The sequence below is a fragment of the Camelus bactrianus genome, chromosome 16, assembly GCF_048773025.1.
Source record: "Camelus bactrianus isolate YW-2024 breed Bactrian camel chromosome 16, ASM4877302v1, whole genome shotgun sequence".
NCBI lineage: Eukaryota > Metazoa > Chordata > Mammalia > Artiodactyla > Camelidae > Camelus > Camelus bactrianus.
This window is the reverse complement of record NC_133554.1, coordinates 55879154-55904181: the sequence shown is the minus strand read 5'-3', so window position 1 is coordinate 55904181 and position 25028 is coordinate 55879154. Positions and strand designations below refer to the sequence as shown.

At 53.6% G+C, this 25028-nt stretch overlaps 1 protein-coding gene and 1 long non-coding RNA gene across 5 annotated transcripts in view; one reads left to right on the top strand and one right to left on the bottom strand.

The window, feature by feature from the left end:
- LOC105065619 (uncharacterized) overlaps positions 1-25028 on the bottom strand; it is a 112213-nt gene that overhangs the window by 2865 nt on the left and 84320 nt on the right. The gene's annotated exons all lie outside the window — the stretch shown is intronic.
- Positions 1-25028, top strand: part of MXRA7 (matrix remodeling associated 7) — a 29463-nt gene that overhangs the window by 1163 nt on the left and 3272 nt on the right. Inside the window, exons 2-3 of the mRNA XM_010950730.3 lie at positions 13130-13193; positions 17230-17326. Of these exons, the coding sequence (XP_010949032.2) occupies positions 13130-13193; positions 17230-17326 (161 nt within the window). The remainder of the gene's footprint in view (positions 1-13129; positions 13194-17229; positions 17327-25028) is intronic.

Genomic DNA, 25028 nt, shown 5'->3' with positions numbered 1-25028 from the left:
GTCCAGCAGCCCTGCCCTGACCCTGCCGTCTTGCTTCAGGATATCCAGAGAGGTGTTTGGGAGCTCGCATGCAACCCCTGCCTAGCCCTGGACACTTTTTCTGATGCATCTCTCTAGATGGGAAGCCTGCTTCCCAGGTGTGAAGCCATGCACATTCCCAGGGTCGGTACCCTTGGCTCCTCTGCGCCACCCCCAGGGTCCTGAGCCTGATCCGAACTCCTCCTTCTCTACTTTTCTTGGAAGTGAGGATGGCCCAGACAGTGGAACCGTGAGCGAGCCTCTTTAGTGCCTCGTCAGCGTGTCTGCAGTGCCCATTCCGAATTTTGCTGGACACAGTGGTTTACACTGGAGAGAACCCTTGCAGGGAGGAGAAGGCCAGTGAGGCCAGCCAGAGGCGTTTGTCTTTGCTGAGTGATTGTTACAATGCATTTATAAGCAGGTGCTTTTGACAAGTGGGTGACTAATTGCGTCATTAGAGTAGATTCTGACCAGCTTGAGGAGGCCTGTTGTAGTCACCATCCCAGGGAGGACAGGGACTGGGGCCTAATGAGATGAAACCGAGGCCCTGCCGTTCTTGCTAACCTCACCTGTGGTGATGACAGGGAGGTGGTGGATGTTTGCCGATGTGTTAGGTTTGCTCCCATATTTAGGATTCTCTTGGGAGCAGCAGAGGCAGAGGGGCTGTTCTCAGGCTGCCCCTTGCTCTCAGTCAGCCCTGCTCCTACAGTGGACACACTGGCCCCTTTTCACCCAGCGGCAGGATCTGGACTGAAGTTTAAATTGTCCTTTAGTGGTGCTCAGTCATATCTTGATCTTCTGGGTGACAGCACTTCTGAAGGAGCTTTCTAGAAGACCTCTAGGCTCTTGGCAATATGATATCTATGTAATGGGCTTTAGTGGTTGTTTAAAAAGCAGCTCTAGTTTGCTTGTGAGGGTGAGTGGGGACTTCCAGGGACAAGGCACCTTACCAAGGCTCACATGGCAGGCACAGGCTCAGAGCTGATGCTGGCAGCCAGAACATCTGACTCTGAGGGCTGAGACTTGCACGTCGGTCCTTCTACACACCCCGTCCTGACACGGTCCACCCAACACAAGGATTAGGTTTATGTCCACTTCCTCACTTGGAGGTCTCCCTCTTCCCTTTTGGGTTCAAGTCTCCAGCCCTTTCTGAGCTCTCGAGTCCCCTCAACTCTAGGAATGTGCCAGGCCCTTGGCCAGGTGCTGGGGGACATGGATATTCACTGTCCCCCTACGTCCGCACCTCCACAGTTGCAAGATTCCCCTGGAAGAAGCTGCTGAGGAATTGTCTGAAAATGGACTTGGGCATTTTCAACAGCAGGTCTCAGTGCTTTCTTCTGTCATCCTGCCAGATCCTGTACAGCAGGCCAGGAGAACCGCTGGGGACAAATAACTCAGGTCCAGGTCTGGGTTTGGGGAGGCAGCAGTGACGGCCTCAGCCATCCTCCTGGCCTCTGGCTAACTGAACAGCTGAACAGCAGCAGTGGGAGAGGAGGGCGGGCAGCCCCAGCTGCTGTGAGCGGAAGTCACAGTCCCCCAGGAGGGTAGCACTTAACTCACCTCTCCCCTCCCCCTTCCATTTTCCATTAACCACGTCCCTGCTAATCCAATCACCTCCCTTCCCGGGGAGGCCTGGGGCAGCTGCTGTCCGCAAAGCGACTCAACAAAGCTGATTACTGAGACGGCTCCAGAGCCCAGGGAAGCAGCTTCTGCTGCGGCTGTGGGTCACTGGGAAGCACCCCGAGGTTCAGGAGAACCGAGTTGTGTGAAGGCCTGGGATGCAGAACAGCCAGGCAGACCAGCCAGGCCCGGGCAGAGGGCAGAGTCGCATTCTTAAACCTCTTGTCATTTCCCTGGGGTGGGGGGGCGGGTATGCCCCACCCTCACAAAGAATTGTGGAAACAATAGCCACAGCTGAAGAGCGGCTCCCTTTTAAGGCCCGGAAAACAGTGTTTTTTGGTGCTGATGTATAGAGTGGGATTTTAGGATTGCAGGCCCCTTACCTAATGGGGATGTGGATTCCAGCAAGGCTGTCTCATAGGATTCCCAAACCGTGGTCCTGGGCCAAGCCTCAAAAGTCATTCAATAGCCTTAGAGTCAAATCGCTTTGTCTGCGCCAAGACTCAGACGTCCTGGAGCTTGGGCTGTCAATCTATTCAGAAATGGAGTGGGGACTTCCAGTAAGGCCAGTGGCACAGGCTGGGAGGCTTTTTTGGATTGAAGACTAAAGAAATAGGAAAGACTCATCCTTGACTGGATTCTGGTCAGGGTGGGGGTGGGGAGCTGTAAAGAACACTTTGGAGCTAATTGGGACATGTTTCAAATGAAGGGTCTATTAGATCATTTCACTGGATCCGTGCGCACTCTCCTGACTGATGCCACCATTGTGATTTCTATACAGAGAATGTCCTAGTTCTCAGGAAGATGCATGCTGAAACGTTTAAGGATGACATGTCATGATTCAAGTACCTCCACACACGCACGAAATTGTGGGTGTGTGTGAAGCAAGAGCACAAAGATGGAAAAATGCTAACAATCGGCGAGTCTAGGTGAAGGGGGTGTATGAGTGTTCACTGTATTATTCTGTCAGCTTCTCTGGAGGTTTGGAATGTTCCCACATACACTGTTGGAAAGAAATGAACCCAGTGGGGAATTTCTCAGGAAAGGCTAGGTTTTTCGGGGAGGCGGGTGGTGTCGGTCTGATTGAACTGCACGGCCTTCCCCTGTCTGTCCCCGCCACACGGCTGGGTCCTAGGTTGCCTTTCTGAAGCTATCTGGCTGATGGGCCCATCTTGTCCCCAGCCTTGTCACCACAGGCCATGTCCCCAGAAGCTGCAGAGCCCCTGGCCCTCCCAGATTGATCAAGAAGCAGATGAATCCTCGGGGTGAGGGTACAGCTCAGTGGTAGAGTGCGTGCACGAGGTCCTGGGTTCAATCCCCAGTCTCTCCATTTAAGTAAGTAAGTAAGTAAACAAATAAACCTAATTACCTATCCCCCATTAAAAAAAATGATTAAAAAAAAAAAGAAGCTAGTGAATCCTGTCCCCCATCTGTTCTAACTTTCATGATGCCAGTGTGGCCCCACCTTTGGTTCTCTTAACAAAACCAGGGAGGCCAGCTAGCAGAGGGCCAGGCATCTGACAGCTGTTCATAGCACTTGGGGTCCTGGCCTTTGGTCTGCTCAGGCTGCCGTCACAAAGTACCATAGACCGGCTGGGTCAGACCACGGACATTTATTTCTCACACTTCTGTTGGCCTAGGAGTCCAAGATCACGGGACCAGCAGATTCCGTTCCTGGGGAGAACCCACTTCCTAGCTAATGACAGCTGCCTTTTGCCTGCATCCTCACACAGCACTCAAGGCTCTGCCTTTTCTTCTAAGGAAGGGCCCTAATCTCATCATGGGGGCCCCCACTGTCATGACCTCATTAAACCTAATTGCCTCCCAAAGGCCCCACCTCCAAGTACCATCCCACTGGGGGTTCAGTGTATGAATTCCAGGGAACACAAACATTCAGTCTGTAACAGATCTAGTGATTTTTCTGGTGCAGTGAAAAACAGAAATAATACAAATGTCCATGAATTAGGACATCTGATTAGTTAGCAAATTGGTAGACGTAAGTAAGGAAAAAAGCTGAACACAGACAGTAATGGTGTGTTTGCAGTAATTACAGTGATGAACATTAACTAAATGGAAGGTGACACAGAGGGCTGCGAGCAGTGTCCAGCGCTGAGCAGTACAAGAGGATATGTTTTGTAAAGTTATTTAAGCCCATAATTTAATTTCTTTCATATGAGAAAGAATTTAGGGCTTTCCTAACAGCTGCCTTTTGTTCTTTCTTCCAGAGATAGAGTCTTGTTTGCACACAGAAAATGTAGTTGCCAGTTAGAATTTTCTACTTGGTAGCAAGTAGTAAACTCTTAAAGAACATACCTTAAGAAAAAAGCTGCCTAGCTTTGGAGAGTTAGAAATAAAACACCCAGTGTGTTCACCTTTAGACAATTTCTTTTTTGTAGCCCTTTTCCTTCCCAGACAGTTGGCCCCAACCACAGCGGGGGAGGGCTGCGACCAACTTAGACCCTTGGTGGACTTTCTTTCTGAGAAATGCCAAGTCCCTGGTGGCCAGAGCATTTCTGGAACAACCTGAGTCTGACTGCACTCAGTCTGCCCCTGTTGAGGACAGATGAACGGAACAGGGGTCTGGAACCTCCTCCTGTAAGGTACTGACGCACAGACAGAGCTGCTGGCCACCCTTCTGACGCTTGCTGCTTGGTCAGAACCAAAAACAAAGAGCAGTCATTCCTTTCCTCCTGCCAGGGAGGTGGACAAATTGGTCACTTTCTCCTGGCCACATTGGCTAAAGAATAGCTAATGAGATGAAATGGCCTGAAGGAAAGCCAGTGCAAGAATTCGTGGAACTTGCTTACCTAATACTTTTTGCCTCTGAATCGCCCTAGGACTTGGGGAAGTCACTTAACCTTTGGGTCTGAGTTTTCCTATCTGCAAAAGGAAGGGGTTGACCTAAGATGATCTCGGATACCTCTTGGAGCTGTAACAATCCATGACTGACTGCTTTCTAGTCCTCACCTCCTCTTTCTGGGCCTGGGTTAGAGGCGTGTGTGTGTGCACATGCATTTAATATTTTCAAGTTAAGAAATCCTTGCAGGCCTGGCTCACGCTCTGGCCAGCCTGACCTCTGGTTGAGACAACCCTCAGCTTATTCTCAGCAAGGGCCTAATTCTGTGACCTTGGTATTAAGACTCTCTCTCCCGGCCAGATTCTGGCTTCCAGAAGACTCAGTCTGAGATCAGTCTCAAGGCAAGAAAATACCTCTGGCCCACAGGTGTCCTGGGAAGATCAGTAAACCTACTCCAGGGTCAGCCCATTCTTCATGATCTAAAACTGGTTTCCCTTCCTTAGACTGAGGCCCCCTCAAGGGATTTTAAATGCTGGCCAGCTGCGTTCTGTTATTATCCTTGGAGTTGGTCATGGTCAAAATTCTTCAGCCTGGCTTCCCCCAGCACAATGCTTTCATTTCCTCTGACCTGCTCAGGTCTGATTTGGTCTGTCCGTTACTTTTCCTCCCCATCCTTGACCTTGTCCGTTTATCCCAAAATGTGGAGCCTGGAATTCAATCTGTTGCAAGCTGATTGAGGGTCTGGTAGATGCGGGTTGCTGCCTCAGGGTGGTTTTTTTTTTTTTTTTTTTTTTATGAAGCTTTTGATGTCCTCTAAATCCTCTTTGTAGGAACCAAGCCAAAAACCGTTAATCTGATAGGATTGAATCTGGCAGGCTGATCTTCTGAGCGAGACAGGGTGTGTTTGGGGTTTGTGAATGTGCCCTCGATTGAGATCTGAGGTCAAGTCTAAGATGGTCCTTTTATTCTAGACATGCCGCCCTGCAGGCCGGCTCCTCACTGCCCTGGGGCGGTGTGCAGATCTGCAGGCAAACACTAAATCTCTCCCCTTCTCCCCACATTGTTGCCCCTTGAGCCAGTGGCTCACCAGGTGGTCTCCTTTGCTCTTTGCCCTGCTAGGAAAGCTCATGTCTATAATATCAAGTGGAGGACCTGTATGTGGGCCTGGACCACCTCCACCACCTTCCAGAACACAGTGGCCACCATCAGCCTCCTGCAACAGTTGATGGTGCCCCCGTGTGTACACCCAGCCCAGCACTGTCCCAACTGCCTCCTGGACGCTTCCCGTCTGCTGTCTAATGAGCACCACAGACTATCATGTCTGATAAAGGTGCTTCATTTCTGTCCCTCCTCCCCAACCTCAGTGACCATCATCCCACTCAGAGCTCTGGCACCACTCCCGCAGCAGCTCAGACCCAAAGCCCAAGTGTCCTGGTTTTCTTTTCTCCCTCTCCCGCCTGACCGCACTGACTCCATCAGCAAGTCCTGTCACCTCTTCTCCAGAATACCTTGTGCAGGTCTGTCTGTCCATCTCTCTGGCTCCTACTCTAGTCCGTGGCTCACTGGGGCTGTTCAGTAACTTCCTGAGCAGTCTCCCTGCTTCCAGACTGCGCCCCACCCACGCCACACCCAGCAGCCAGTGTGATCCTTATAACAGAAACTGCATCTCATATTCTCCAGCTTAAAGCCCCCCACTGGCTTCCACCAAATACAGAATAAATTCTAGACTCTTAACAGGGCCCCTAAGGCCCAGCAGGACCCTACCGGCTCTCCCCTGCCCCCTCCGCCGCAGCCACGCCAGGTCTGCGCCGTGTCCAGAGGGCTCTTCCCTCTGCCCCGCAGACCTTGGCCTCAGTTTTCAGAGATTGCTCCACCTCCCCTCTCGAGCTGAATGGTAGATATAAATTCCCCCCAACATGTCGTCCTCTCTGGCATCCTTCACAACCCTCAGCAGGTCTGAGGTCATCTTTTATTTTAGTGCATTGTCTGCCGCAATGGAACGTCAGCTCCTGAGAACGGGGTCCTTGCCTGCCAAGTTCACGGCCAGCTCCCCACTTCTATAACATGCCGGGCAGACGGGGGCACCCAAATACGTACTTGTTGAATGAATAAGCTGCAGTAACAACAAAAAGGCAAGAAAACTGTTGGTTCCTGCCAAACCCGCCCTGGGAGTTTTATTTCTCTCTGTGCCCCAGGCCTCCAGCCCAGTGTCACCTGCCCGCGGGGCATCCCTTGAGCTGTGTGTGATGCCCTGGGAGCTGGTGAGCTCCCCGATGCCAGACATGTTCAAATGGAGACTGGATGTCTGGCAATTCATCAAAGGTTTTATCAATGGGAGATTTCTGGGTAGAAGCCTCGTTAGATCAGTGGCTGTCAAACATCTTTTTTCCTCTTCAGTCTTATACGGAAGTCCAGTGCATAGAGAAGAGCAGAACTGTTCCCAGTGGGGGAGTCTCAGCCCCTCTGCCCCCCCCCCCTCCTTGCGGCAGCTCCAGGGTTCTGCCGACCGAGGTTAGAATAGTAACTGAGCTCAAGACGGCCCAAGTCAGATCCTGTGATCTCAGAGGACCCCATCCAGACAAAGGAAAGAGAGAGACCCAGAGGTGGACAGCCGTAGGACAGATCCTGTGCCCAAGGCTGCGGTTCCACGGATGATCCCAGGTTCCAGCCCGCCCTCCCACTCCTTGGCACATGTGGAGGGGGGCTGGGGGGGAGAGGACAGCCCTCCTCAGTAAGCCCTTAGAGACTGGCCTCACTCAGTCTGGAGGGCTGTGAAAGTCAGGGTTTCTTTGAACTGAACGTGACAACCGTCACTGTGGGACTTTGAGCAGGGAAAGTGTCATAAAGCCGGCATTTTATGATGTTCTCAGGGCAGATGAACTGGAGGAGAGTGGGGTCAGGGACACAGTGCTGTAGGCAGGCACAGAGGGACTGAGCCAGGAGAACAAGGGGGCGGATCCCAGACGTCCCTCAAAGGCGGGAGAGGTTAGAACTTGGAATGGAAAGGAAACGGCAGCTTGGAATCAACATTCCTAAGCCATGATGAAGTGTCAGGATGCTGTGACCACAGAGAAAAACTGGACGCGTCTAGAGGGGGCCAATTTGGGACAAGAAGATGTAATTTCCTTGTCACAGGGGATGTGCCTTGTCCAGCTGCACATGTGGATTTAGAGAGCTGACCTGAGCAGCCTCAGCTTGGCGCTGTCCCTTGGAGCTGAGTTGTTTTGATGGTGCGGGTGGAGAGAACGGCCTGGCTGTGACCTCTGCCGGCCTGTCCTCCCCGCCCAGCACTGGCGCCCCAGGAGCTGGCGCCAGCTACGCTCGCCCCACAGCCGACGCTCCCCTTGGAGTGCCAATGATGAACGGCCTGATGGCCTAATGGAATCCTTCTGGAAGGAGTGCCAGCAGTGTCTGGCCAGCTGCCACCTGTGTGGGAGCCGGGAGGCAGCCCCTGTGCCCTGCCCAGTGCCCATCTTGAGCCTTCTCTGGAGATGGGGTGGTTGATTGGGTACGACCCAGGCTGTGGGGAGGTGCTTGGGGGATCGCGTGGGCCCCTTGAGGGCTTCCTGTTCTCTATGTCATTGCCTGCTGCAGGGGAGGGACGGAGGTGGGCCTCCCCCGCTGCCTGCCTGGCAGAGCCGTGGTCCTCTAAAATCAACCTGGACTAACCGGGTGGGGCGCGGTGCGGCCACAGCAGGAGGCAGCGCAGGTGGCTGGTCACGGGGTCCAGTGCATGTGTTCTGTAGAATGCCAGGGCAGACCCATCTCCTCAGGCAGACAGAGAAAGATGTCCATCTCCCCTCACCCCTGCCCCACTCCAGGCTGTGCATCAGGCCTGGGTCAGCCAGGCAGCCGTAAACGTGCTGCCCACGGGGGTGGACAGGGCTGCAGTGCGTCTGGCTCCCGGTGGCTCTGAGAAGCCTCGTGCCAAGTCCCACTGTGCCCTACAGTCCCTGGCCTGTCCCCTCTGCCACCTCTCTGCCCCCTCTCCCCTCTCGGCCTCTTGGGCTCCTGGCCTTGGCGAGGCTGCCAGGAGGCCCTCCCTCCACCTTCCTCCATTGGTGGAAAAGCTGAATTAGAAAAGGATCGGAAAAAAATAAAGGACTATGTACTGAATCTAAAAAAAAGAAAAGAAAAGTATTGGGGCGGTGGTGGGGGTTGTAGCCCAGTGGTAGAGCGCATGCTTGGCATGCACGAGGGTCTGGGTTCAATCCCCGGTACCTCCATTAAAGGAAAAGAAAGAAAGAAAGAAAGAAAAGTATCCTGAAGCACATGACGTTAGGATAGGCTCTGACCAAAGCAGGACGCTAAGACGCCAGTCAGTGAGCGGCCTGGGCGGGGTCTCGGCCTGGCCTGCCGTGGGGACCGTGTGGATGACACCAGCCATCTGCCTCAGAGGATGCCGGCAGGCCACGGTTTTCATGGCACTGACTTACTTTCACTAGAGCTCGGGGTATTCGTTTGCTAGGGCCGCGGTAACAGCGTGCCACAGACTGGATGGTTTAAACAACAGAAATGATTTTCCCTAGAACCGTGCGATCGAGGTGTCGGCGGGTTTGGTCTCTCCTGAGGCCTCTCTCCTTGGCTCGCAGCTGCTGCCCTCTCACCGGGGCCTCACGTGGTCTTTTCCTCTGTGTGCATGCATCCCTGGAGTGTCTCTCCGTGGGTCTAGATTTCCTTCTCTTATAAGATTGCATGAGGGCCCACCCTAATGACCTCATTTTAACTTAGTGACTCCTTTGAAGACAGTCTCTCTGAATACTCAGTCTGAGGTACTGGGGGTTGGGACCTCAACATATGAATTTGGGAAAGGACACAATTTAGCCCTTAATGCCTGGGTACCATGCAACCCTCTTAGGACCAATGGCATCGCTGAGGGATCAACAGTGATAAATGGCCTTTCGTGGCATCTGCAGCCAGCATTCTGAGCAGCTGCTGGGTTCACCCTGCCTCAGGCCTGGTCCTGGCCAAGCTCTGGGGCACAGATGCCCCACCAGCCACAGGAGAGCAACCCAAGGCTGGGAGTGAGACCTCAAGACCCCCCGAGGGGTTGCTTTGGGTCTTCGAGACTCATCCCGATTCAATTAGCCTCTCTGTCCAGGCTCTTGTATCTCTCACCTGAGCTTTGAACCCCCTTCTCAGAGTCCTTCCTGCCTCCTGTCTTGGCAGTGCGTTCCCACGTACTGCTCCCAAATGCAGCTTTCATCCTGTCTCTCCCCATATTTAAGCTTCTGCTGGCTCCTCAGTGCCTTGTCCTATATCATTTCTCCCCTGCCTTCCTGGCTGCTCGCCTCCCTGAAGTCACACCAGACTCCAAGGAGTCACTGGAAAAGCCACGATGGTCCACCTCTGGCCAGCTCATCCCAGACTCAGCTCAGGAGTCTCGTCCCTTCTTGGGCCCTGCCCGTGCCCCTCCGGCTCAGCTGAGCTCCCCTCCTGAGGGCTCCCCTGCCACCGTGTTGCCTGGATGCGTTAATGTGTTCCTGCAACGTCTGTGCCAAAGCGGAACTAAAGATGGGACGTGTTGTGAGAAGGCACGCAGGTAAAAGCCTTCACGACAGCCCTTTGAGACAAAGGCTCGGACAGAGCAGTTCCGGCGTCTTGCACGTGGTTTCTCTTTATTCTTCTCCTTCACTGACGTGCGCCCAGTTCACCATCTTGAAGCAGAAGAGCACTGGGTGAGGGCTTAAGGACCACCACCTCCAGGAGGGTTTCCATCCTTGTCTCAGTCGTACTGTTTCTGAAACCTGCCCCTCCTATTGTCGTTTTTCTGTTGTGTACACATTTTTTATATAATAAGGGCAAAATGCAATAAAGACTGATTTTTTTAACTTTTTTTTTTTTAATAATGGAAGCCTTTCCATTATTCTGATGTTATCTAAAAGCCCAGATTAATGTGAGGCGGTGGGGCACCTCCCTGGAGCAGCCCCCACAACCCACCCCCACTGCTGTGCAGCTGGAATTTGACACAGGCAACAGCCTCCCGGCAGAACTTGAGATGTTCTGAGCCGGTGGAGTGGGGGGTGAGCGGACAGTGACAGTGGTCAGGACTCTGGCAGTTCGTGACAGAAACTTGGCTCAAGTGAGCTCCTGCAGAACCAAGACTCGAGTGGCTCCCATCCAGGGGAGGCAGGGGTAGAGTGGTCTCAGGGCCAGCCACAGCCAGGGGACTCTCCACCCTGGTGACCCTACACAGCTCCCAGCTCCCGAGCTCCCAGCTCTGGGACCAGAGGTCCCTTGTGCCGAAGCAGAAGCTGGGCCTGTGTGTGTAGCGGGTGGGGTCTGACTGCCACCTGACTTTTCCACCATGACCACAGGCTTAAGGGGCATCTTCTGAAAGAAGGGGGTTTCTGTGCAGATGGAAAACAACAAATGGCCGATTCAGCAGTGTTTTGCAAACTTCAATAAGCCTCACAATAAGAAATCTATTTTAAATTGCATCCCTGTATATAAAGTCACAGAAGTTTCTATAAAATGATACCTAACTCTACCACACACACCATTATTTGTCTTTAATTTAATTCTGGGATACAGGGAGAGCCCCCAAAGTCTTAGTGTAGTTTTAAGTCTTAATAACTTAAGAAAGTGTAAATGCTACGAACCTACAAGACACATCAGTGGAGTATTTACTTATTTAAATTCCTTTTATACTTAGTTTCCTGACATTTGAATGCTGTTTTTCATTTTAAGTCTTTGTGTGTGCCAGAATCCAGACAGACAGACAGGTAGAGGAGTCTTCCCCTGTGGGCACCTCAGACACCTGGTCGACCTCCCTTGAGGTCTCATCCAAATTGTCATGTGCGTGTCCAATCCTTGTAAGATCACAAGGATGGAATCACAAGTCCCTTCAGTCACTGACCATCCGCCCATGAATGTTTTTTTCAAAGTCTGAAAAAGCAACTCTAGCCACTAGACAGTGGTCATCTACGCATTTGAGTAAGAAACGTCAATATATTTAAAATGTAAATAATTAACCTTTCAAACATCTTTTTTTGGCACGTTTGTAGCATGAATGACCTGAAGTTATTAAATCTTAAAACCGCACTAAGACTTTGGCTGCACATTTAAAAATTACTAGTAGCAACCTCTAAATTGCTTTCCTGACCCAATGAGTCACAGCCAGTTTAAAAAACACCACACTTTAAAGGTCAAGTGCAAAATCCAAATGTAGACCAGCCACTCCCCAGGGGGCTGTTGGCAGGTCAACGACGCAGCGTCCCTTTGGGATAAAGGGGTCTGCCTCGGCTGTTTAATTTCCCACCCTGGGTGCAGTTATCTGGGTGCATGTCTCTCCTACTGGACCGAGAGTTCCTTCACAAAGGGACTGTGCTTGGGGTTTTTTGTTGTTGTTGTTTTTCACACGTGCAGTATAAAACATTTCACCCAGTGATATTTGGGTGAATACGTCCACCAAAGAGGTTTAACTATAATATAACTTGACTACCTGGATAAGCATTTAGCCGTTTCCAGTTTTGTCTTGTTTTCTGCCGCACCCAATCAGAGTCATTGTATAAAAACCCCGATAGATGGTTTTCCAGTCCAAAGCCGATCCCTAGAAGTGGGTCTGCCGAGTCGAAGGCGGGTCTCCTTTGCCTGTGTCCGGCAGACGCCTGCCCACCCTCACAGCCACAGGGGTCCTTGGCTGGGCAGAATCCAGGAGGCACTGACCAGCGCCCGGGGCAGCGCGGCTCCCGCTTGGATGATGCTGAACTAGATGCGAACCACCAAGTGGAGAAGAGCCAGCCGCTGCCTCCCACCCTGGTCCTCTCGGGGGCATTTTGTGGGGTCCAAAGAGAGACAAAGTAACAACAAGACACTCAAGGCCTTTTAGGTTTGCCACTTATGACCGGCTGTTGGAAACTTTGTGCAAACTTTGCCTCCCAGCTTAGCTCGCTCGGTTTTGCTGGGGAGCCTGTGCACCCGCACACCCCACTCACCCTCCAGCATTCCTGCAAGTTGAAGTCACTCCTTCCTTCCACCAAGGCCATCCCGGGACGTTCCTCCCAGCCTTCTGTTTATTTCATCCATGGGAGAGAATCAGGCTGAGGGAGGAGGAGCTCCAATTTTGGGAAAAGGGACACTGAAATGGTTAGGGCTGGAAATGGTATTAGAGGAAGCAGAGATGGAACCTGTGACGGCAAATGCAGCTTCTCTGTGACACCCGGCCCTGTCCGGGTCCCAGAGACCCCGCCAGCTTTTGTCTCCTGCTTTTTGTTCTACTCAGTCTAGCGGTGGGTGGGAGGACCCAGGCCACTTAGCAAAGGGGCCTCCAGAACCTCTGACCAGCACCAATCTGGAAAAGGCAGAGGGACTGAGGTGAAAGGTCAGAAACACAGTTCCTTGGCCCAGAGTCTCCCCCATCATCTTGGCAGACCAGCACTTGTGCTGACATCATGGTTCTACCTGCCGTCGACCGTGGTCCCCATCCAGGGCCTCCTGGCCACGCTCGAAGGACAGTGCTGGTGCCGTGTGTGGTCAGCCTGGCCCTGGGCGGCCCTTTCCTCTCCCCCCTAACATGCTGTCCACTGCTGCCCCACCTCTCCGAGGCTGTCACCTGCTTCTGGTCTCCACACACATCTCTCCTAAGCACAGGCCCAGGGGTCAGGTTGCTTTTACGGAGGGGTCAGACACCGAAAGACACTATCAAAGAGTAAATCGGGTGCCCAGGCACTGACCCCTCTTCTTGTCTTACAGGAAGAGGAGCAGGGGCTGGACGGCGAGGAAGGTCCACCCCAGGCAGAGCCTGAGGAAGAAGACGGTGAGTGGGACCCAGGCTCCAGGCCACACATCGCTGCCCACTCGCTGAGGCCAGCCTTATCTGGCTGTGGGGGCCGGGCTCGCTGTGGTCCCTTGGGATTCTCCAGCTGAGGATTTGAGTGGCTGGGTGAGGGGAGTGGATGGCGAGTGAGAGGATGGGGCAGAGGGGCTGAGAAGTCAGGTCCAGTGGGACCCCGAGGATGCCCAGGCCAGAGCCCACTCCCCTCAACCCCCTGCCTTCCTGCACCAGTCTCCCTGCCCACCTGCTTTGCTCTTCTGGCCCTCACTTTTCCACCTATAGAAGGTGAGTTGTCTCCAAATGCAGGGGGCCCATCACTGACCTATTTCCCACGATGCCTCTTAACTTCCTTCTCATCCCTGCTTTGTACATTTCACATTTCTCTCCAAATCTCTCTGGCCTGTTTTATGGAGACTAAAGCCAGTCACAGGGCCAGTCCCCAGGGTTCTGCAGAATAAGGCCCCAGGAGGGGAAGCACTTGATTCCCAAGCAGCTCTGGCTAAACTGGCCAGACCTCTGCGGCCATCAGACTCCAGGAGGCCAGGGAAAGAGAAAGGGAGTGACCGAGAGCACTGAGGAAACGGGCCAATTGGGCTTGACCAGGCAGAGGGTGGTGTGTTTGCCCTGGGCACCCATGGGGACCAGCACCCCAGACAGACAGAACCAAACACAGTGTAGGGGTTCTGCTGGATCTGTCCTGTTTTCTTTCTTTTTCAAAAAAAGAAGCTGAAGCTAAAACAGCAAAATGTCGACGCTTGTCAAATCTATATGGCAAGTACACAGAGGACTTACTACGTGCTGTACTTTTGTGTGTGTTTGAACTATTTCATGCTTTTTTTAAAAAAAAGCGAGACTGTTGGCTGTGACTTTAAGTCAACAGCTGGCAGGAGCTGTGGAAAGCGAGGGTTGCAGGAATGCGGTAACCAAGGCTGGTGTGGGCCAGGCCAGCAGGGCCAGGCTTGGGGGATGCAGAGCTTCCCCTGAGGCCCAGCAGGGATGGGCTGTGGGTTTCTATCAATGCAGCCTTACAGGAAGGGGGAGGGGCAGGAAGCCGGTTAGGGGGGAGTTGGCGGGAGGTGGGGGTGGACATCAACCCTTTATCAGGGTCTCTTCCCCCAGCTGTTGGTTCTTCCGGATCGTCTGTAGGACCCGTGGCCCTAAGGTCTGTCCCCGCCACATTATTGGATGTCCCTGCCACGTTATTTGTGATCTGGGGACACAGAAGTCAAAAGCTAAGGCTGCTGGAGGCCCCTGGGCCAGCACAAGGGAGCCTCTGCTGACCACTCTCCTGAAACGCCGTCAGACCCACAGACATGCAGCCCCACGCCCAGCTGTGTGCGACAACGGCACTAGGCCCTGCCTCCTTATCAAAGACGGCTGCTCCCGGGCCTCCGCCACCCCCAAGCCACCTCCTGCCAGCCCTGACGAGGCGGAGGCAGGAGAGGTTTATGGCTCCAGCTGTCAGAAGAACACAGCAGTGGGCCCCCAGCCCCGCCACAGGGACTCCCCCCCTCCGCTCAGCTCACTAATTGATTAGTGTTTGCTAAGATGCCTTCCCTAAGCGACTGCGTTGGATCACGTAAGACTGCAAGATCAAGTCCCCCTCTGGGGGGCTCTCATGCCGAACCCGCCTGGTCCAGTAAAACTGGATGCAGCTGTGTATCTCCGGGTACACCATATGCGATTAAGGGAAAGCCTTTTCAAGGCGTTCGTCCTCTCTGGCTCAGAGAAACATAAAACTAAAAAAGGCCCGCCCCACAAATTGAAACCTTGAGTAGTACCCAGCTGGCAGCATTTTTCTGTTTTATTTTCCTAAAACATAGCAACATGATGACCTTGGTGTCCAGGTTAATCGGTTTTCCTTGTCTGTTGCCTCTTTCTGAGGTCCAGAAGCCGGCATGGTTGCAAGCTCGTTCTGAGACTAGCTCTGCATGGTTCTAACCCCACGGCAGGCTGTTTCCTAACATCCAAAGACCCAGGCCCCGAATTACTCAGCAGGGTTACCAGATCCCTGGAAGCAGGTGGTTTGAGCCCTGAGCTGTGAGAAGCCCTCATTCTGCGGGCTCTTTGCTCATCAGTCTGAGCTGAACTCAGCCTGGAGGAAAGAGCAGCTAATGGGAGTGGGGTCTCCAGGGAGGAGTCGGGTGATGGATTCACCCTGTCTCTGCGCCGAGCCCCGTCTCACTGGGAGGAAGAACCAAGGCCTCCCCTGGTGGCCTGGCCCCTTATCCCAACTCCCTCTGTGTTCTCCCATCCCCTCGCTCCCTGCCACCCTCACTGGCCTCCCTGCTTTGCTGGATCTCCCCAGACCTGCAGCCTCACTTTCTGCAAAGCACTTTCTGACACCCATCTTCCCCAGTGAGTTAAACTTCCAAGCAGTCCCCTCCCCGCCTCCCTCTCCCCTCCTGCTGTCCGTTTCTGAAGAGCTCTCATGACCTACTGCAAACTCTATTTTTTAAAAAAATTTTTTAATGGAGGGACTGGGGATTGAACCCAAGATCTCATGCATGCTATAAGCATGTGCTCTGCCACCAAGCTACGCCCACCTCCTCATCCCCCCTGCAAACTCTGTATTTTAATGACCCATCTTTGCTTGCTGTATGTTTTCTTCCCTGCTAAGTCCCCAGCACCGAGCAGAGTGCTCACTAAATATCTGTCGAATGAACGGAGAGCAAATTCATCCTTGTACAAACGTGGTAACTGCTCCCTAAGGCGAGGGCTCAGCCCCGGCAGCCAGGTCCTCCTGCCCAGCAGGTTGTGGTGAGAACAGCCCCCTTACCCGCTATGACATAATGTTTGGGTCCTGAATTTGCATCCAGAACCTTCTTCCTTTAGCCCAGACAGAACCCGAATCCCAGAGGCTGGAGCCTTTGCCTCCCCCGAGCCCACATCAGCCTATCTGATCCCTTGTGACAGCCGCCAGCTGGAGGAGGTCGGGATGGCCCGGGGGCAGGATGCGAGGTGTCTGAGATCCCTGACATTGAGGTGACACAGAACAGAACTGAAAAAGAATACACATGGTCTCTGCGTTTCCCTTAATCACTTCTTTACACGTTAACGGAAATTAGATAAGACAAGCCACTCAGACTCTGTCCCTGAGGCTGGCCAGCGGCCATCTATCCTACACCTGCTGGGCTGAAGGACCACGTAAGGGCATTGCTTCCTGGAGGAACTCTCCACTGGGACACTCAGCCCAGGGAAAGCTCCAGAGCTGGTTCCTGTCTGCCCTTGCAGCTTGCACCTGTGTGTGCTGCCGCCCTCTGGCCTGTGTGCCCAGCACCTGCCTTCACTCCATGTCACACGTCCCTATTTCCCCTGGTTCAAACCCCCTGCTGTGCCCTCTTCAGGCCTCCAGAGCCGCCCTTTTGTTTGATCCCAGGCAGCTCCCGGATCAGCTCTGGGATTGGAAGATCAGGACACACCTATTCAGTAATAAGTACTGGTTTTAAAGACTGATTGAAACACTGTATGAATGATCCCACATTACTCCCGTCTCCCATTGTGGGCTGGGTGTGTTGTTTCAGATTTCTAATAACAGAGAGGGAGGGGGCATAGAACTGGCCTGCCAACATGACACCCCTGGATGGCAGGGTGGGCACCCCCAAGCTGGGAGACTGGAGGACCTCAGGTCGGGGTTCCTGGGGCCCTAAGGTGGGGGGAATGAGGGGAGAAGAAGGGCCAGCTTCCCTCCAGCGCTCTCATCCCCTTTTCAAGTTTTTAAAAAGAGTTCCTAAGTTGCTCTGGGATTTCCCGTGAAGGATGGGGGTGGGGGGTGGGGGTGACCTGCCAGGCGCAGGCAAGGATGAGCAGATGTCTTGGCGTCCGGGCCTCTCTGAGGCTGGCGCAGCACCTGAACTGGCCCCCGGTGGGCGTGGGGCCCATCTGCCCTCTTTGAAGAGGGGGGGCTCTCTCCTGCCAGCCTAGATGGTCCCTTGGAAACTAAGGAAGGGAAAAGGGACTCAGAAGTTGACACGGGCCCAGCACCCTAACCAGCTCTTACTGAGTGTCCTCTCTGCAGGGGCAGAGGCCTTCTCCTTCAAATACAGCCCCGGGAAGCTGCGGGGAAACCAGTACAAGAAGATGATGACCAAAGAGGAGCTGGAGGAGGAACAGAGGTAGGCTGCCTCGCCCTCCTCAGGGCTGCTCCAGGGAGCCCCCTTCGTTCAGTGGAGTGGGGGGGCAGGGGCGGGCCTCCCGCTAGCCACGCCCCCACCCAGTCTCCCATGTCCGTTTTAGGGTTTTTTTTTTTCCCCCTTGCCCTGGCACTGCTCGGCCAGGCTTACTTCCCCCAGACAGGCGCCTGGGGCACTCGGCAGGGAGGTGTGATGGCAGTAGGGGGTGGCTGAGTCCAGTCCTTGCACCTCCCCCACCCCTCCCCCACCAAAAGGGGAAAAACAGGACGCCCGGAAAGAGCCTGGAGCGGATCCGGCCGTTCACTTACACGTGGAGTTCATGACAAAACCAATCCATCACTCTGGGACAGAGCATGATTCTTCCTGCTCATCCACTTGGCAGTCTACTCCCTCACCCCCACCCCAGCCCAGGGCCTGCAGTCATTTTTTATCTGTTCTGCTCCATGGAACCGCACAGCTTCTCAATTTTAGAATTGGGCTCTTCCCCCGCCAGCCCCCAGTGGGCACTCACGCACACCCACGGGTTTCCCTCTGAGTTTCCTGTCCGCTCCATCCCACCAAGGTGACCAAGGGACCGCCGGGACAGGCCATGGGGGAGAGCCAGCGGTCTGACATGGGCTGGCCTGTGGCCTGCGAGGGTTCCTTTGGTTCCAGCACACGTCTAAATGGGAGCCTGTGTTTTCTGAGGCTGGCAACCCAAAGGGGCTGAGTGATCACCCCTCAACTTGCTTGCAGAAGCTGGATTCTGGGGTCAGGAACAGAGGGTTTATTATTCCAGGATGCAGATCTCAACCACACTTTTGTCATGGTTTACAAGCCACCCAGTGTCCCTCAAGAGTCAGAAGGTGCTCTTCCCCTCCTGGAGCTGTCACTAGTCCTTCCAAACCTGGCCCGGAAGGCTCTTCACCGGGGCGGGGCAGAGAGGTGGCACTGTGAACCCAGCAGGGGAAGGCAGCCTCCGGGGCGCCCCTCACTCCTCGGTGCCCACAACGCTGCCTCTGGGTGTGACGTGGTTTGCTGCCTTTATATTTCAGGATTGAGCTGACCTCTGACCTCACTTCCCTGTAGCAAGTTCCTTAGGTCCTGAGCCACAAATACTCTTGCAAATCCTTTTGGTAAGGAGATTGACTTCTTAGACTAGTGGTGCCTCCCTCATCCCGTCTGTTAATGTGTCCCCAACACGACTGATGTGGTCTAAACCTCCCTTTTCCACCACCTTCATAACCAATTAATACATCTCTGTGTGCCTGAGCTGGCTCTGTCTTCTTCAGCGCAGGGCTCCTGGGCAAACGGGCCCCTTTTCCTGGGCTGCAGGGTTCTTGGAGGCCCAGTTAGCGCAAGTGCCTCCAGGGCCTAATGGGCCAGCTGGGTGGAGGCTAGCGCCCCCTCATGAGGCTGGGGAGGAACTGTCATCGCTGGGACTGCAGGAGCTTCGGGAACACATGTGATGTGCCCCTGCACCTCTAGTCCTACCCTATGGAAGTGGACCGGTGCCCGGCAGAAACCCTGTGCTGCCAGGTTGTGGTCAGGCAGGTTGTTCTCATCAGAGCAAACAAGGGCTGCAGGCTCCGCCCTGTTTTTGTACGTCCAGTATTAGTGGAAGACGGCTGCGTTCATGTGTTTTTCTGTGGTCTGTGGTGGCTTTCGCACTGCAGTGGCTGAGCTGAGTAGTTGCACCAGGGACCACATAGCCCACAAAGCATTAAAGAGTCAGTATCTGGCCCTTTCCAGAGAATGTTTGCAGCCCCTGCATTAAGGATGGGGAGGGCTGCACGTGCCTGTGGTCCTTCAAAGGTCCCTGTGGACAGAGGCTGCGGCCAGGACCCTGGCCTTATTCTCTGTGCTCGGGAGACATGCACTGTGGATGTGAGGGGCCATTAGGATAGGAAAGACCAGTTAGCGGGCCGGATGGTAGGGCTTGGGCTGGGGTCAGAGGGCCACCATCGCTGGGTTCAGAGCTGGGGCCTTGGGGATGAGAGAGAGAAAGTCCTATCTCACTTGTACTCAGACAGCTGACTCTGCATTGCCCTGGAGGGTCTTTCCCTATTGGATCTTTGGGGCCTCCCAAAATGATGACCGATTGACACTGTGCAGTTCTGTGGGGTTGAGACTGCCCAAGTGCTAGTCTTGGGGAATGGCATTCTCACCCCTTCATGTGCAGGCCTGGTTATCAGTCGTGCCTGAGCTGAGAAGGAGGGACTTCATGGCCCCCGAACACGGTCCTCCCAGGGTGGGGCTGGAGTTCATGTTCATGTTCATTACCACCCCTCCCAGCATGCTCCCCGGAGCTGTCCAACTGGTCTGCCTGTGAGGTCCACTCGTTCCCTCCTGCCCCTGCATGTGGGCAGCCCACTCAGCACCGCACGGGGCCCCTGATGCCCACCCTTCTCGCATGTTCCTTGCATGGTGATGCTTGGGGTTGCAGAGGCTGGCAAGTGTGGCTTTATCTTTTCAACTGCGGCACGACGGTTCCCATGGGGACCGGGAGAGCTGACGGGTATAAGACAGCTCCAGTCCCAGCTGAGTCCCGGAAACTGCCTTGGAATTGTCAGTATGAAAAATACTGTCAACCCACTAAAACCACAGGCCAGTGAAAAGCGTGTGCTCTCGCCTGTCACATTCTTCCTGGCCAAACCCTGCCTGTTTCTAATTCCTTCCCTGACATTCAGGGTCCCAGTCAAGTTGTAAGCTGGTTAAAAATCCATGCTGCAAAGCCTTGATTGTAAATGTATTAATTTGGCCAATGCAGCAGTATCTAGACCCTAAATCTTCAGTGGTCACAAGATCCAGCATTCCGCAAAAGCTGCAGTTCACAAGTTTTCACGGCTTGGCACTTAGGAGGCAGGACCCAGAGCAAGAGACCCCAAACTTGTTCCTCCATGTAGTTCATAATTGGGCATTCCTATCCTCAGAGCTGCATACATATGAGGGCAGAAAGCGTAAGGTTTGTAAATCCAGAGGCGGCTGTTGCTTAAGAAAGACCCTGCTTTGTCACTGTCTGCCCACCTCCTGCTGGGTCTCCCCTGGGGCTGGGGCTCACGGGCTACCTTGCTGTTGCCTCTGCCTGGCTGGGGGAGCCCCTGGGTTCCCCCCGCAGCTCTTCTGGGAGGTGCCACTTTCAGGCTCAGTGTGGCTGGGACGATGGGCTGCCAGGTACTGAATGCTCCCCCCACAGCAAGATGCCACCCCCTCACCCCCAGGGCTTGTGAAGCTGGGGGGCTTGGCTGGCGTCTAGCTCGGCAGCAAAAAGAAAAAGCACCATCTGTTCTTCGCATCTTTTCCAGGGGAAAAGCGGAACCCAGGTAGTAGACCAGGCTGGCTCTGAAAGGGAGGACTCGGGACCCAGCACCCATGCCATTTTGAAGGTCCCCCAGAACTGGCTTGACCATTCTGGAAGTGGAACCACTCTAGTGAGTGGTGGTTTGAAATGAGTAACTGGCGCGGGTCACGGGATATTCCACTTTCTGGGTCCTGATGTGTCCATGAACCATCCAGCAGTGTGTTTCTAAAACCTGTGCTGACTCACCTCCACATGAGGGCGCCAGAGGAACAAAATTGGATCCCCTGGGTTCCCTCAGCAATCACTTTTGGGTGGATGAAACAGTGCCTCATGTGTGTCTTAGAAAAGGTGGGCGCAAAATTGTCCTCATCTGGGGAGGACATGACCTAGGAAGCTACTGTCCCCAGAAAGGACAATTGATAAACATAATCTATAGTGACAGGACGAGCCCAGTGTACCACAGAGCTAAGGACGCACCTGCAGCAGTTCTGAACTGCCTGGCTGCCTGCAGGTGGCCCCCGAGCTGCTCAACCACCCACATGTGACACTCAGATTTCCCAAATACCTAAACAAGGGACCCTCCCTGCTCAACTACCTACAAGTGAAACCCTCCCTGTTTACCTACTTGTGGGTCTCAATCTGCTCAACCACCAACATATGAGACCCAAACTAATCACACAGCTATAACTGGGGCCCTCCCTGCCCAAATAACCCAAAGTGGACCCCCAACCTGCCCAGTTACCTACAGTTGGGCCCCCTCACTCTCCAAAAACCTAGAAGTGGGGACCCCAGCCCAAATACCCACAAGTAGGCTGTGACCTGCTCCAATAACCCACATGTGACATCCGAATTTCCCAAATATCTAAATGAGGGACCCTCCCTGCCCAACTACCTACAATTGGACCCCCACTCCCTTCTCAGCTACCTACAATTGGACCCCCACGCCCTTCTCAGCTACCTACAATTGGAACCCCCACTCCCTTCTCAGTTACCTACAATTGGAACCCCCACTCCCTTCTCAGCTACCTACAATTGGGCCCCCACTCCCTTCTCAGCTACCTACAATTGGAACCCCCACTCCCTTCTCAGCTACCTACAATTGAAACCCCCACTCCCTTCTCAGCTACCTACAATTGGGCCCCCACTCCCTTCTCAGCTACCTACAATTGAAACCCCCACTCCCTTCTCAGCTACCTACAATTGGGCCCCCACTCCCTTCTCAGCTACCTACAATTGAAACCCCCACTCCCTTCTCAACTACCTACAGTTGGGCCCCATCTTGCTCCAGTACCTACAACTGGGACCCTCCCTGCCCAGCTACCTACAATTGGGCCCCCACTCCCTTCTCAACTACCTACAATTGGGCCCCCCTTGCTCCAGTACCTACAACTGGGCCCCACCTCCCTGCTCAACTACCTACAGCTGGGATCCTCCCCACCCAAATACCTACAACTGGGCTTCGACCTGCTCAAATACCCACATGTGACACCCGAATTTCCCAAAGACTGAAATGAGGGACCCTCCCTGCCCAATTACCTACAAGTGGACCCCTGACCTGTCCAACTACCTAAATGAGGACCCTCCCTGCCAACTACCTACTGGGGTGCTGGAACCTGGTCGACTACTCACATGAACTACCCAAATACATGCCTGTGGGACCCTTGCTCCACTCCCTAAATATGGAAGCCTACAGGTGGGACCCACCCTGCAAACGGCCTACAAGTGCAATCCAACCTGCCCAGCCTACTGCAAGATGAACCCCTCTGCCTAACTGCACATGTGTGGGACCTGACCTGACTACCTACAGGCCTTGCAGAATGGGAGTGGGTCTCGGGCTGGCTTTGGTTAATGGACTGTCCTGCTGCCAGCCAGGAGAGTCTGGATCCCAGCATCCAGGCTGGCTTCTGCAATTCCAAATGTTCCCCTTCCGCACCCTGTTTCCCCCTTTCCTTTCCTGCGGTACTTGTAAGATGGCATGAGTGAAGTAAATTATCTTTTCCCCCTATTTCTCTTCACAGAACCGAGGAATAATGAAGTTATCCTTAGCCTCCTCCTAAAGGCTTTTCCTTTTGGCATCTTAAAACTTGAGCGATAAAGTGGAGTGCCCAGAGAGGAGCTGACAGGCTCTCTGGGGTGCCTCTTGCCCACGTGAATCTGCCGGGCCTAGGCCCTCAGCCAGGACGCTCCCTCGGCTGGGAGGGCCTGTCCCTCCCCGTTTGGGTGGGTTGCTTTGTGAAGCTGACGGGTCTTCCTAGACTTTTATTTCCCTTATGACCCAACCTTCCTGTCTGCACACCCTCTGCACCTGAGATATCACCAATTTCAGCAACGCCATCATTTTACAGTTGGTAGAGTTTCATTCCAGCCCTCCTGCTTTTCTTCACTGAAGCCAAACCGTGAAAGACTTTGGGGTATGATGCACAAATGAGGGAGCGGCCTGTGCACGCTGGCTGGTCGGGGGTGGTCAACTGTTCTCCTTCCCCTGGGGGCCCGCCCCCCACCCAGCTCAGTTGTCGGGGTGAGAGACGCTGTACTGAGGACTGGGCAGCAAAGAACCAGGACCCGCTGCCCACTGCCTCTTGGCCTTACTCTCTATTTAGAGCAGGCTGCAGTCCAGCCCTCTTGTTGCTAAGAGGCCTTTTCACTGATGTTCTTACTAGCTCAGCCGAATCTCTACCTTTGCTTTGGCAGATGCAGTAATAATGGTGTTCGCTTAAAATAGATGTCTCGACTCTGCCTTTTCCTAGGCTTCTTGGATGAGTTAGAACTTCACCAGATGATCAGATCAGTTCCAGATTGGTTTCTTGGAATTCTATATTTGACAACATTTATACTATGCCAAACTAATCTGCGGTTTTTAGGTAGATGTCATTTAAAACTTTTTTTTTAAGCAGTAAGTTTATAGAAAAAGATTTTCTTTCTATTTAATGGAAGGCCAGGAGATGTCCAGTGTCACCCCCTCAGGCATGTTACATACCCAGGGACCTTCTCCTCTGGGTTAGGTTCAGGGGTTTAGGACAGACAGGCAACAGGACAGATGGGAGGGTACAGCTCAGTGGTAGAGTCGTGCTTAGCATGCCTGAGGTCCTGGGTTCCATCCTCAGTCCCTCCATTAACAGCAAAAAAACAAAAACAGGCAACAAGGCAGCCGCCACCCAGAACCACGGGATGAATGGAAGCTGTGCTCCTGTGAGCACACCTGCCCCCCCACAGCAACAGCAGCAGGCCTGGATCTGACTGATAAATGGGTGACTCCCTCCACATTATTAAGTTTGTCTGGACACTTTCTGAACGTGGCTTATAGACACTGAGGTTCACGGACTCCCGATGGCTTGGATCTGTGTATTAAGCCTTTATTCGGTCCAATAAACTTTTAGTAGATGGTCTTGATTACTGTGTGTTTATTTCAGTTTTGCTTTTTTTTTTCCTTTAAATAATCTCTTTTGAACTCGTTAAATTCTGAGCTCTCTCTCAATTTGTGCCTGTTACTCTCCAGCAGAGGTCCACCCTGTTGAAAATATGCAAATGCCACGGCCATTAAAAGACACAGGAGAGGATCTGTGTTCATCTGGGGGTGGGTGCCCACACGTACATCTGGACTGTGATTCCATCCAAGGAGATCAACACACAACCTGTCAATTCACAAGACTCCTTTTTTCAGACAGGAGGATACCATGTATTTATCACAGGCTCCTTCTCCGGACAGGAAAGCAGACTGTAGAAATAACTTTCCCCAAGTGAGGCTTGGATTTGAGACTTTGGTATTTCAGCTTCTAGATGCTGCTCTAGTCAGGAAACCAACTTGCTGCTTGGGAGCTAAGGGGTTACTGCAGAAGGAACATATTAGGACAAGTGTGAGACCAGACACTGGGACCCCTTCTAGGCTGGGTTGGGGCGCTGGCCCCGCAGCACCTTGCATGCAGAGCCACGTGGCCGGAGATGTGCTGAAGCACTGCCTTGGGACGGGTCTGCAGTGACTAGAGCAGATCCTGCCGCTGGGTGTACATCCTTTGAGGGTGGCCCATACCCCGGTGTGGAGGGAGGAACTGCAGACGCCTGAAACGGGAGTAGTGAGCCAGTGCCGGCACGCAGGGCCCAGCCACGCCGACAAGCACAGCACAGTGGAGCGGAACAAACAAGAACCAAACCGTGGCTGCAGTCTCACCCCACCCTTTCATGTTTGCGCTCATGGGAGGCGTCCTGTGCTGCTCAGATGGTGTGACTTTGCTCCCAGCCCCCGGCCTGTGCATAGTAAGCACAAAGCCAATCTCCAGCCAGGCCAGTTTCCTGGTAAGGGGCAGGGCCCCCGCTGGCCACTCGGTGTCTTTGTGCAAACTGGGAAAGGGCGCCCCTTCCTCTGGGCAGCAGAGCCTCACGGCCACCCCTGCCCCGGGTCAAGCACCC